We start from the raw sequence: 13,661 nt of genomic DNA, 5'->3' as shown, positions 1-13,661 counted from the left end.
TTTGGCTCCATTCTCAGGAGGGCACCTGATCGTCATGTCAAGTAGGCAATGTGATCATTGGAGCAACAGGAAAAGAAAAGCCTTAGCCTGTTCACTCAAGTCAAGCTAACTTGGAGTTAACTACTAAGTGTATATATATATATATATATATCAATATATATATATATATATATATATATATACAGATTACAATACATAAAAATTATACTCTTAGCATGTTGATTAATTGTGTTGTTCACATATGCAGAATTGGGGAAAAAACAATGCACATTTTTTTGACAGTGGCGTTAAGGTGTACAGTCCTATATTTGCACTCCTGCATGTTCAAATCCCAAATCCTTCCTTTTCTCACTATCTTTCATGTTTGTTCATTATTGGCACTCAAGAGTGATTTGAGCAGTTTCATGGATCAGTGCAGCCTCCGGCACAAGATTTATAGAGAAGGTTTGGGAAGTGATGAGGCCAGCCTTCAGCCTCCATCATCTTAGCTTCTCAAAGTGGGGCTCCTGTTGCCACGGTGATCCTTTCCATATACAGTCCATCTCATTGCTGTCTACGGAAGGACAATGAAATCTGGACGATTGTGGATACAACGAGACTCCTATCAACAGATGGGTTTTTTTTTTCATTTTATTTGCATTTGTAAGGTTGCCCAAACATTTGCATTTAATGCCAATCACCCCCTCGCACCTCTTTAACCATTCATGTAACACCTCACATGCACTGACTGATTAAATTAAATTGCTAATAGACAGATTCGAATAATGTCAGGGTGACAACTCAGCTCAATAGGTTTAGCAATGTTCTGCTAAGCTATTGTGACAGATCGGACTGGATTTAGTCCAGTCCTAGTTTGGCAAGAAGGCAAGAAGCAGACATGGGCAACCCCATTTTAGCTAGCTACTCCCACTTGACTGTCAATCACAAATCTAACATCATTGCTGTTATATTCTAGATTTATGATTGGTTGAATGAGTCAGGAATGGAGTGAGTGAGCATATGTCCAGGCAGAATTAAACTTTTCCTGTAGCCTTTGCGCAAGTTTGGTTCAGAGGACATGTGATGCTGCTTTGGTGTGGTTCCAAAAGTACTGTTTGTTGTCTTAAAGACACACTGCAATATATTGAGATTCACACAAAGCATGCAGTATTGCATCGATAGAAAAAAACCAAATTTCAAACTTTTTGTTTTTTTTCCACGTTGCAGAGTGGTGAGTTTTTTACGTAAATCGGTGAATAGGTGATTGCGCGAACCCCAAACCACAAATATGCGGGTGGGCATCCACAACCAATAAAGGAGATGAAAAGTCCTTGCCAACATATTTTGTATGGATATCTTTTATCGGTCTGGGAATTGTGCTAACCATATTTCCTGACTACCGTAAAAAAAAAAAAACATGTATTAATACATCATTTAGTGAGAACATCAGAATAAATTACTCGATATGCACTTGGTTTTGTGAACCGAACAATTTCCAGACCAGTAGAAACAGCATTTAGTGCAGTGTTCGGGTTTTTGTTTTCAACATTCAACACTGTATAAAATGACTAATCAGTCGTGCAAGTAACCCCACAGACACACACATGCACACTCAGCTCAGACAGAACATACAACGTGCGGCATTAGAGTAGAATGTCGTTACAATGGTTGTCACGGTATCAAGACGTCAGGTAATGATGAGGAAAGGAGGCGTCAACATACAGCACATGCTGTAAAAGTAGTACGTTAAACGATGCGCCTTTCTTCATATGTCATCAGGCATCTGGAGTTCAATTTGAAGTTCAGTCAATGCTTTCTGGGAAAAACACGCTTCAAGAGTCAAACACAAGATAAGTGTTCAAAGCATGATCAGGCATGACGCAAAATTTGGAATCACTGCACCAGGACATCACTTCCCTTCCAAATTAGCAGGACAGTTACTTCAATATCTGTTGGCGTGCACTTTTTAATTTGAGCAAGCAAGCTGTGTAGGCTACGCGTGCGTGTGTGTGACCGCACGTGAGCGAGTGCGAGGGGTGCGCTGTTGACTCATGACAAAAATAGCGGATTCCTCACTCTCCTGGCAGCACCTATCGTTGCCATCGCAAATACAATGGTTTCCGTAGCAACCGTGAAAATAGACTCCACATTCACACTCGGAAATAGCAAAAGGACGGCGGCTCGAACCCCAGAGTGCCGCCACCGCCGATCACAACGAGGAGAACCGATATCAGCTGCACTCACTTGTCAGCCCATTCCCATTGCAGCATTTAGCCAAACGGATTTATTGACGCCTACATAAACAGCCAGCCCCGATACGCCCTGAGTGGGATAATATTGACCTGCCTGTTTGATAAAATCATTTTGCACCAAAAGGAAACCTTGCACGATAACTGTTGTTTATGATTTGATACATGTAATACACGCACAAACACGACCAGGAGCCGTGTCACATGTTAAAGACTGTTGAAATGTAAAAATGTGTTGCTGGAGATCGAGTAGAGCAATGTATGTTGCCTTGGTGATTCTCCAGTGTGAAGGTTTGTAATGCAGTGAAACAGCGAAACAGCTGAAAGGGTCACAAGTGATACATGTGACGAGTGACGCGCGGTTTATGATCCCCATTAATGTCATGACTTAATTCAACCTGAGCATCGCGTCATTGTATAACATAACGTCACGTAAAATAAAAATCTCATTACTGGTAACTTGATGCGTATGATAATTAAGCCTTTGTAGAATGCCTAACAGGCTTATTGATTGATCTGTCTATTATTTAATGTTGTTCATTTATTTGTATTATTGTGGTTCTTGTGGTTTAGACTACTTTGCTGAATGTCTTAATTATTGTATTTTTATCATTCATATTCTTATTATTCTGTGAGGTGCGCTTGAGTGACATGAAAGTCACTTGAAATGAAAACGTATTACAGTAACAAATAAAACAACGAGCTTCCCCAAACACACCACATGGTGGCAGTGTTTCCTCTATATTGAACATAAAACGGCCTACAAAACCGTGATGCAGTTGTGATCGTCAATGATTGAGACAAAATATGTTCAGTGTCCCATTATTCAAATGGATGTGAGATACAGTAATAATGATTAGTTTTTATCGACCCTGTTTGAGCTGTAACAATTGTGGTTTACAGTGGTGTAGAAGTGTACTGCGTCATAATACAGTATTTTGCCTTTCAGTATGTCGCAATACACTGCTAAATACTGTCCCTTAAAGTGGTGAGCGAGTTGCAAAAAGATGTTTGACAAGAATAGAGATCTTACAAGTTGTGAGTGATCCTTCCAGAGAGAAGCCCTAACAACATGTTGGATATTACTTTTACCCACTTGGACTGCCTCGTTTATAATTCATGGGAGGAGCGTACATCTGTAGGCGTTATGTCCTTCTGGAAGGCCGCTGACTAAATGAACTCAGTCATGCAGTCGAACACACCAGTACGTCTTCAAATCACAACCGTAGATACAAAATGAAAGGATGACTGCTTTTATGCACATATAAGCATCAGTCACAGTTCCACAAATAAGCAGAGTCGTATTAGTTGAGGTGTGAGTGTGGAGCCACAATCACTCTCCTGTATATTGACAACCATCATGCCTTCCAATGGGAGTTGGAAGAAAGATCAATGCCCTGATGCTGAATACATTCCATTATTGATGGTGGGCGATTGCATCACCTTCCACACACTTGAGTCCATTTGCAACACAACACCTACTGCATGAGAACAGTTAAGATCCTGGATGTAGTCATGCACAACAAATGCAGCACAGATGAAATTAATGTTAACAAGTGTGCGGGTGTAGAGTTAGTCACATTCCAACTTCACAGGGTTCCACTCAAACAGGGGCAGGAAAACTTGTGTGCTGAAGGTCCGGAAAAAAATGTATATAATTTTTTTAAATTTTAATAATGGAAACATATTTACTTTTGAAAATGTTATTGGTAACTACAATTAATTAAACTATTATTGGGTGGTGGCACGGTGGTCGACTTGTTAGTCTGCTTCAATATGTTAACATCCTCCAACTGTGTGAAAGACATCTTGATGTTTTAATTTAAAGACTGCCTCGCTGCGTCTTGCTTTCCATCCAATACTCTCATGATGAGACTTTCCTCCGTTCTAATTACTGCGGGGCTTTCGGGGTCGTCAGTCATTCAAGCGGTTAGGCTGTCACATTAACAACCGCTCGGGTTCTGGCTGGCGACAGGCTCAAATATCTCCTTGGTGCTCCTACAGTCGTCTTTGATTTCAACCTTGGTATTGATCATAACACTTTAACAAGCTGAGCAGCATTTCAGTGTCGGCGCCATCAGTGTGTGAGAGATGCTGAGGTGTTAGCGCCTGTCAAGGTCGTGTGTTCACTTGTGTAACCTGCACAATCTAATGAGCTCCAATAGTCAGCCTCCATCCAATAAATTTGCCTTCACTCTTAAAGCTTCAGCGTCAATAGAAACCCAGATTGGGTGAAATCGCCAATCCGGCGTTGGGTTCATAGAGGCCCGAGCCAATGGTGAGTTATTATCCAGCACCCTAGCGTTAAAGCTACCAAGAAATGGGTTAGCACATATTTCCGAACCCATTTTCCGAACCGCTTTATCCTCGCAAGGGTCACGGCGGGTGCTGGAGCCTATCCCAGCCGTCTTCAGGCAGGGGGCACCCTGAACCGGTTGCCAGCTAATCATAGGGCACACAGACACGAACAACCAGGAACAATTTAGAGTGCATGTTTTTGGAATGTGGGAGGAAACCGGAGTACCCGGAGAAAACCCACGTAGGCCCCTGGAGAACCTGCACAACTCCACACAGGAAGGCCAGAGCCGGGATCGAACCCACGACCTCTTCACTATGAGGTCGACGCACTAACCACTGGACCACCGGGCTGCCCTGGGTTACATGCTGTTTAAATATAACTTTATTCCCAAAGTTTTCTAAGAAGAAGCAGTTTGTCCTGTGATGGGTTGACACAACAATGTGTTAGGCACAGGTTTTACACCAGATGCCCTTCACGACACAACCCATCATTAGTCAGTGTGTCGTGGTGACCCCTGCACGAGACCATAACGCCGACATTTTCAATAAGCCCCCTTAAAAACACCTGGAACAGAATACTTCCATGGCCATTCTGCGAACACGCTGATCCATCCCACACAGCTGCATGCACATCACGTCCGAGCAAAGGCTGCTGCAGTGCACACACACACTTGCCGTGTCCTTCACCCCAGTGGCGAGAGATGCGCCAAGAGGAAGGTCTTCATCATGACACGGATGTCATTGCTTGCAACATAATGGCAGTGCGGGACGATTTATGCCTACTCCTACCTCTGCATGTTTTACTTTTGTTTGTTTTCAAGAAAGCTGCACCAAGTCGTTCAGTAATCAATCCCGCCACCTTGCAGAGGTTACACTCACGGAAAAGAGATGACAGAGGGTCCTCAGTTTACAACAGAGTTCTGTTCCTATGGCGTAGTAGTAAACTAAGTAGGTTGGAATTCACCATATTGCAGAAATTTCCGTGGAAATTTTTCACATAGTCCAAAAATGTATCATTTCTCTATCTTTGTTCATTTATTTATGCCAGGCAGAAAAATGAAATGATCTTCCCCTATACTACCACTATTTCAGTATGCAACTTTTTTGGGTGACATTTTTTTCATGGTGGTGAGCAGCGAGAGTTTTCTAATGTAAAATATTTGCTTTGGATAAATAAACATATTTCTGCACTCAGCCATTCACTCACTCTGCCAAATATTCGAAAGGCTTTTTATATTTTGGATTTATAGTTCAATCATCAGTCTAGTTCAGGGGTCGCCAATGCGCTGCCACGGGCCCAATGTAAAAATAGCTCACCAGTAATGGGACATTGTGATGTTCTGGGGATAATTCATAGGCAGAGAATCATAGAAGTAAAGTGTTCAATTGTGATATTGATCTGTTTCACAACTATTGTGAGAAATCATTAATGCAATCAGTGTCTTCGCATGTAGAGTATACATCCATCGTGGCATATAAAAATAATCAATGTATTGTATTTAAGTCAGAAATATTGAACACATGAGGATAATAGGATGAGCATAAAAATGCGTTTCACTTCCGTGGTATACAAATAGGCACTGAACCCAACCGCTACTCAAACATACGAAAAAAGCAAGAGGTATGCACAGTATAAATGTGTGCGAGAAACACTTTTGAGGTCGAAAATATCAAACTATAAAATGAAAAGCAGTAAACAGCCTTCTAATTTGTAACCTGTGAGGGCCTATTTGCGCACCGTTCGTAACAACGAACCGTAGTACGACAGGGCCGTCCTCATCGTTTCTCAAAATTATTTCAAGTCCAAATCAATTAGGAGGTGCCATGTCTGAGATTGTCAGGTTTTGTCTTGGATGGACGCGTGCTGTGTGGGGGGAGAGCGGAAGGAAGGAAGGAATGAAGGAAGGAAGAGAAAGAAAGCGAGAATTGAGCGGTGACGTGACGCCCATTGCATCAACTGTATCACATGGTGCCTTCGCTCTTCTGCGATCAACACTGCGGACGGGCTGCTTCCGCGGTGCTACTCACTCTTTTTGTGATGTACTCGCTGCAGGGGGGGGCAGAAAGGGAGCCACCGGCCGATCCCGTACAGGAGCGGCTCGCCGGAGATTGGACCCAAGACTAAAAGCCAGGAGTTTATTTTGGTCTGCTTGCTGCAAAGAATCAACACATGGTAAACCCCGTGCATGCGGAACACATTTTAGCCTTTCTTCTGCCGCCCCCCCCCCAAAACAAAAACAAAAAAAAGTGGGGGAGGGCGTGATACAAGGAAGATAAACAGACAGATGCATGTGCTTATTTTATATATTTCTTAAATAAAATAAATGCCGTTTTTTTTTGTTCATCCGAGTCAATAGAACTTTTGGGCTGTGACCTGCAACGCAATGCACCTCCAGATTATGCAGCATACCTGACTGTTTACTGTGCACGTTATCTCCAACGAGGGCGGAATATCATGAATTCAATGCAACAGTTCTGATTCAATGAATATAAAAGAGAGTTTTTAATTTGTACATACAGGTTAGGATTTTGATCCATTTTATAAAAGGTTTGAAGCTAAGCTGAAATAAGATGCTTGGGTGCTTATAGCATTTTGTGATTTTTTTTTTTTTTTTTTTAATTGACACAAAATATTTTTGGGGTGATTGGCATGGCTGCCTCACAGACTTTAAATTGCAAACAGATTAGAATGATTGTTTGTGCATACGACTGGCTCGCGACCGGTGCAGGTTGGACCTCACTTTTCACCCAAAGTTAGCAGAGATAGACTCCAATTCACCTACGACTCCATTGAGGACATGTACAATCGAAAATGAATGGACAAGAGAACAGAATGAACTCGATTAGATTAAAGAGATGTTATTCTTTTTATATATGCAGGTTAAAGAGCGTCATGGGTTGGAATTTTGGTGCCTTCCATTAAAAAAAAGCAAATTCTTACAAACAAACAAAACCTAACAGGGGTGCCGCTAGTGTTGCGATCGTGATGGATGCACTTTTGTCTTGAAATGAAATGCGCTTGTCGATAACTAACATGCCAAAGTGTGGACACGAGTTCTAAATAAGAAGTTAACCCTTCCAGGGACAGCGGTTACTACATCTAATCATGTTATCGGTTTACAGGGTGCATGAACGGGTTCAACTCAAAATCGTCAGTCAATAATCAACTGGATTATCTCCACAGATCCATGATTCTCATCCACTGTGAAGACTTCTGAGACAATGGGGAGATTGTACACACCTAATCGGTCGGTGTTGAGGAGGAGCGTCTTTCTCCTGGTTGGGCCTCTGCTTTGGTCACAGCATGCCAGCGGACAGTTCATAGGAGGCCCGCTGGACTGCCAAAAGACGTGCGTGTGCGCCAGCAGCATCATCAGCTGTTCCAAAGGGAATCTTACCAACCCCCCCACCCCTCTTCCGAAGTACACATCGGTGCTGGACCTCAGTTTCAACTCCATCAGCAGACTGCGAGCAGAGTGGACACCCATCGTGCTGAGTCGACTCCATACGCTGCTGCTGAGCCACAACGGGCTCTTCTTCCTGTCCTCGGAGGCGTTTGCGCACGTGACGAGGCTGCGTTACCTGGACTTGTCTTCCAACCGGCTCCGCCAGCTGGATGAGTACATGTTCGAGCCGCTGGAGAACTTGGAGGTACTCCTGCTTTATAAGAACAGCATTTCGCAGATCGATCGCTCCGCCGCTTTCTCGGGGCTGGTCAACCTGCAGAAGCTCTACCTGAGTCACAATTTGATCTCGCGCTTCCCCTTGGAGCTGGTGAAGGACCGAAGCCGCATCGAGACGCTCACGCTGCTGGATGTCTCCTCCAACCGGATCAAAGCGCTGACGTTTCATGAGCTTCAAGCTCTGCCCGCGTGGATCAAAAACGGTTTGTACTTCCACAACAACCCCCTGCCGTGCAGCTGTGATCTTTTCAACGTGGTTGCGCGCTGGCACCTCAAAGATCTTAGCTCAGTGGTGGACTTTAAGGATGAGCACACTTGCATCCTCGCCGGTCAACCGAAACGAAAAGTGGTCACCCTTGAACTGGATAAAGCTTATTTGAACTGCAGCGAGGTCAAGATAATGGACAGGGAAGCCTACCTGGAGCAGTTTGTGGTGCTGGACTGCGACACCAAGCAGAGAGACATGGTGAAGACCTGGACCCTGCCAGGAAACATCCCGATGTCTCCGGCAAACAAAAGCGCAATAATACTCCCAGATGGAAACCTTCAGCTCGGACCTTTAAAGGAGGATGACTCCGGCGTGTACACCTGCCACGCCACCGCAGACACCCTAAACCAGACACTCTGCTTCACCCTCGTGGTCTTTAACAGCACCACAAATGCCAACTCGGAGAACCTGAAGACGGCGTACACCACGCTCATAGCGTGCCTGATCAGCATCGTGATGGTTTTCGTCTACCTCTACCTCACACCTTGCCGCTGCGCCTGCTGTCCGAGTCAAGATCCGGAGAAGGACGACCCATTGGGCAGCCTCCACTCCTCCACCGTCAGCGACACCCAAAACTACCAAGAGACTGAATCCGAAAAAGGGAACGAGGGCGGCAGAGACTTCGCCTACGACACCAAAGACCCGTTGGAGCAGAACGGGAGGTTGAACCCAAAAGGCGAAGAGGAATGGAAGGGGGCAAACAAGAAAAGAAAGGCGTCGATCAGCTCTGTGAGCTCAGACACCCCCATGATGGTGTAAAGGTCGTTTGGGGAGGGGGGGGTGGGGGGGTAGTGCAGAAAAACCACTGTGCATGCCTTTGATGCAAGATTCCAAATGACTCAACATGGAAGTGCTTTGACTTGATCCGTTTGTTGAGAGTCCGAAAGTGACGCTACTGTACAGCCTATTCCAGTCAATGTGTACAAGCTTCCTACACTGAACTGTTGATGACATCCAGGAAGCTTTCTTTGCTCAGAGGACATAAATGAAAGGACCTGAAAGGTTCTGGGCATTAATGCCCCAACCCTGAGTAGACCAGACCGCCACAATAACATTGGTGCGGTCAACATACAAGTAGCAACGCTCACACCAAGACACCATTAGAGCAGACAACAGATCGGTGAAAACTGACAGTTACAGATGCATAGAAATAAGGTCCAAAAATATTTCACATATGCCAGAAAAAAAAAGTTGTAGCATTGAATGAGCTTTTTTTTTTTTTTTTTTTTGCCTTACTTGCACTTGCCACTAGGACCACACTGAAAAGGAAAAAAAAAAACATTCTCAGAATAAAATAAATATAACGATGGTGACAGTGGCATGCTCATCTCAGACTGTGTTTAGCGTTTTGTTCATTTTCCTTACGACAACATAATTTCACCATATTACAACTTAGGTATTTTTATTCAGTGTGGCCCTTTAATACTCTCATGTAGCATTTCAACCCTGAAGGTGCTTCCCATCGACACGCCTAAGCACGAAGAAGACATTCTGAATATGCAGCATCATATTAAAGGTCGAACAATTCTACTGAATGTATATGTCGTGTTAGAATTACATGTTTTAGTGTGAACAACATTCGTCAATATTACAAGACAAACAGAGAACGTGAATAATGTAACTTAGCCAAAAGTCTGTATTACAATCCTGAGAATACCTTACGAGTTTGAGTACAGCCATGAAATGCTATCCACTGAAAAGATGACATCATCAGCTCACTTTAATGCTGATTTAATGCCCGCGATATTATGCGACCTTGTGGCGAAGGCTAGAGGTTCTACGGCGGCTCGTATAAATAGAAGCAGTGGCAGGGGGGGAGGGAGGGGGTGGCAGGCTTGGCAAGGAGCACATCGAATATTTAGGAGGTCACTGGCAATATTCTTGTCGAAGAGCTGCTCAGCACTGTGGTGGTTTAACTCGGGAACATTATTGCTGTTCACTCCCACTGATCACTTCAGACCTACTCCAATGTTCATTCTCTTCTCTACCTTACAACAGCGGCGTCATCATGGAGGACGATTCCCTGCTATTTTAGATGAAGGGAAAAAGAACTGGAAGAAACATTTATTGCTTTGGCCGCCTTTGAAGGTTTATGTGAACAAAACTACAGTATCAATGTAAGACTGCAGTTCTGTAAAGTAACATTTGTGTCTTTTGGATGTGTACTGTACTATTTAAATGGACAAAAAGGCATCTTAGTTTATTTAGCTTGAGACCTGAATTAAAAATGCGGTTCCTACTCTTACCATGTTAAACTTACTAAAATATATCCTGAACAAACATTACGTTGTCATTGAGAATCTGACTCCTTTCAATTGAGCAAAACATCTCTTGAAAATGGTCACGCATCACTACACGGAATGTCCTTTTCTGTTCCAGTTTGACTGTGCCGCAGTGTATGAAGCAAAGTCCATTGAAACGTTATAAACTTGATGTATGAAAAACCCAATAAACACCTTTCAGAGTCAAGTCCACTTTGAGGTCCAATATGTCTGACCTCGAAAGATAACAGCATTATATGGACAAAGATATTGGGATTTCTGGCGCTACGGGAATTGAAAGTGGAGGAAAAATCAGAAGTTGTTCACCTCATCGTAACTATGAGGTGTCTGAAAGTTACAAAGTTAATATTTCAGATCCAAACTACAAACTAACAGTATTTCCCCTTCGGTGTAATGCCCCTTCCGGTCGACCCCACTTTTCTGGCCTTCCCTGGCATGCCTTCAAGTACTCCTGGAAATACTCTTACAGGTATCCCTCAGCAGCTCCGTCGGCCATCTTGATGTTGTCCACGTCTTCAAAACGGGTGCCCTCAATGATCCCCTGGACCTTCGACAAGAGGAAAACGCAAATCGTACGGAAGCAGGTCGGGTAAGTCGGGAGGTTTCTCCAGCACAGCAATGTTATTCTTGGCCAGGAACTGTCAGATGCTTAGGCAATGTGTGAGCAAGCGTGTCGTCATGCTGAGACAGCTGTGAGTTGTCCTGGCACAACACTTGCCTCTTCTCGTGCACCGATCAGAGCAAAGGCCGCGTCATCTGTTTGAAATTTGAAATATATCTTTCGTGACACCAATCCTGGAATTTTCCTGGCAGAGAACTTCAAAACAACACAGCATGTTTGTTTCACAGCTAAACTGACCTGACGTGTGTGTATTTCAGACTTCAATCTGCTAAGTGGCATAGACGCCTGTTGGCTCATGTTACTGTATTACACTAATCCAGTCTGTCTTGATTACTTAAGAGTGAAACAGGAGAGCCTGCAGATGGCTGTAGCGCAAAAAAATACTCTTGTATCCTTCTGTCCGTGTTCTACTGGATATGCTTCCTCATTTATTCTTATTTGAAACCGCAAATCTTCTCTCCGGTAGCACTCTCGTACCCTCTCCTCTTGGGGTCTTTTGTTTTGCACCGCTAAACCATTACCATTATAAGAGGCCGGTGCGACAGATTTTCACCAGTCATCCCTGAGGGTGAAACCTCACCAGCTGCTGGATTCATGATTGAAGCGGTCTGGTGCACTCTCATGTTACCATGTTTACCAACAATGGAGGGAACGCACAGTCGCTGTGTGCACTATACACTGAACTGTCCGGAGAGAGCAGTGCAGCGACTCACCACTCATTCCACCGACTGGCATTTTGTTCTGACTGAGATCATTCAGATCAGTCAAAAATGAGCAATCCCACGGATATGAACTCAAGATTATTAATAGAAACACGTGCAAAAGGGGCCCGGGATTGGATACAGCGTCAAATTAACATGCGTTGTCATTGAATAATCGAAGCTTAGTTCTAGTTGAAAGTGCAGAATTTTCAATAAGATGACTCACGCTGGCTCAAAGACCCCTTTTGAGACTCTCACATGAAAGGTACATTGAATGGGACATGCAATGCTTGCTGCGGACTGTGCTGCCATCTAGCGGCGACCACCTCTAACTGCACGCAAAGTCCCTCGCTGCGAGCTTTTGGGACTCGACGATTTTGGTGTGAATTTCAGACTCAGCGTCTTATTCGATTCGAAATGGTGGACAGAGAGCGAGGCTGCACTAAATACCATGACGACGAATCATAAATATTTTGAGAAAATGTCTCTTCTAACTCAAACCTAAAAAGGAGTTTGTTTGGACTGGAGACTGTGAAGTGGAAGGTAAACTGCAGCGCTTAGATAAAGAAAGGTCAGCAAACATCCTCGTATGCTCTTTGGTCACGGCATCAAAAAAAGTCTCAAGTGCATCCATTTTGTGAACATTTTACACTGCTTAGGGTTCACGGAGCGCTGCACCACATCCAAGCCGATTTGATTGGTTGCCAAGGAAGCACAACCCACATAGTCAGAGATAAGTAGAACCATTCGCATTCGTATTTGCAAGGTCACTGAAAAGAAACCACACTGCCTGCACTGAAGTCAGACAAAAGTAACCTTGACATCATCAGTAACCATCTGAGGAATATGATGTGCAGAGAAGCATTATTTGCATTTTCCAAGTCTAATGGTGGGGTTCTTTTGCCTGAGCGAAGATTAGACAGATTGGAATCCGTTTCCACACTGTACGAGTGTGAGGATGAGTTTGTCTGTTGCTTTATGTCAATGAGTAACGACAGTCCATGGTGTATTCTTCCTTGGGCCTGAAGTCATCTGTGATTGTTTCCAGCTCACTTGCACCCTCAACAGGATAAGCAGTGTAAAAAGATGGAAGTACAGTATCTTAACATCCACCACCATATCTTGTGAAAGTGTTTTAACCCCCCCCCAAAAAAAAAACAGAAAACTGAATACATTTATTTTTGTCCAGAAACAACTGACTTTATTCAGAATATCAAATGATCAACATATAAGAAACAAACGCGAGACAGTAATTTATACACAGAAGTAGCACATGACGGCATGGCATTGCTGTCATTGAGTACTCAACGGTACAGAGTACTGCTACCTCTACTTTTGATCAGAAAAAATTCATTTAACACACTGTCAACCTGTCAAAAAGGAGCTTTCTTTCTGACACAGATGATGATTCGCCATTGTAGCAATCTGCTGCAGTATTGCCAAGGACTGACTCGGTGCCTTTTTACCCTTTAAGTATTGATGGCTGGTATCAGCATCATCCATGAGTACCCAATACCTTAAAATAAGACCGGTATTGACCTTATACAGATACCTTGTATCGGTACTCATCCAACACTAA

At 43.6% G+C, this 13,661-nt stretch overlaps 1 protein-coding gene across 1 annotated transcript; it reads left to right on the top strand.

Moving 5' to 3' along the window:
• Window positions 1-6,441: 6,441 nt before the first annotated feature.
• On the top strand, window positions 6,442-10,946 carry LOC109522115 (amphoterin-induced protein 1-like). Its single transcript, XM_019880409.1, has 2 exons — window positions 6,442-6,699; window positions 7,711-10,946. The coding sequence occupies exon 2, from the start codon at window positions 7,749-7,751 to the stop codon at window positions 9,234-9,236; it is 1,488 nt and encodes a 495-aa protein (XP_019735968.1). The 5' UTR covers window positions 6,442-6,699; window positions 7,711-7,748; the 3' UTR covers window positions 9,237-10,946.
• Window positions 10,947-13,661: the final 2,715 nt, after the last annotated feature.

This window comes from Hippocampus comes, unplaced genomic scaffold (genome assembly GCF_001891065.2).
Source record: "Hippocampus comes isolate QL1 unplaced genomic scaffold, H_comes_QL1_v1.1 scaffold68, whole genome shotgun sequence".
In the NCBI taxonomy this organism is placed as follows: domain Eukaryota; kingdom Metazoa; phylum Chordata; class Actinopteri; order Syngnathiformes; family Syngnathidae; genus Hippocampus; species Hippocampus comes.
Note: the sequence above shows the minus strand (reverse complement) of the source record. Positions and strands in the feature narration are given on the sequence as shown.

What these genes read in the sequence shown, in the direction of transcription:
- LOC109522115 (XM_019880409.1), top strand. Translation starts at nt 7,749, where the DNA reads ATGGGGAGATTGTACACACCTAATCGGTCGGTGTTGAGGAGGAGCGTC.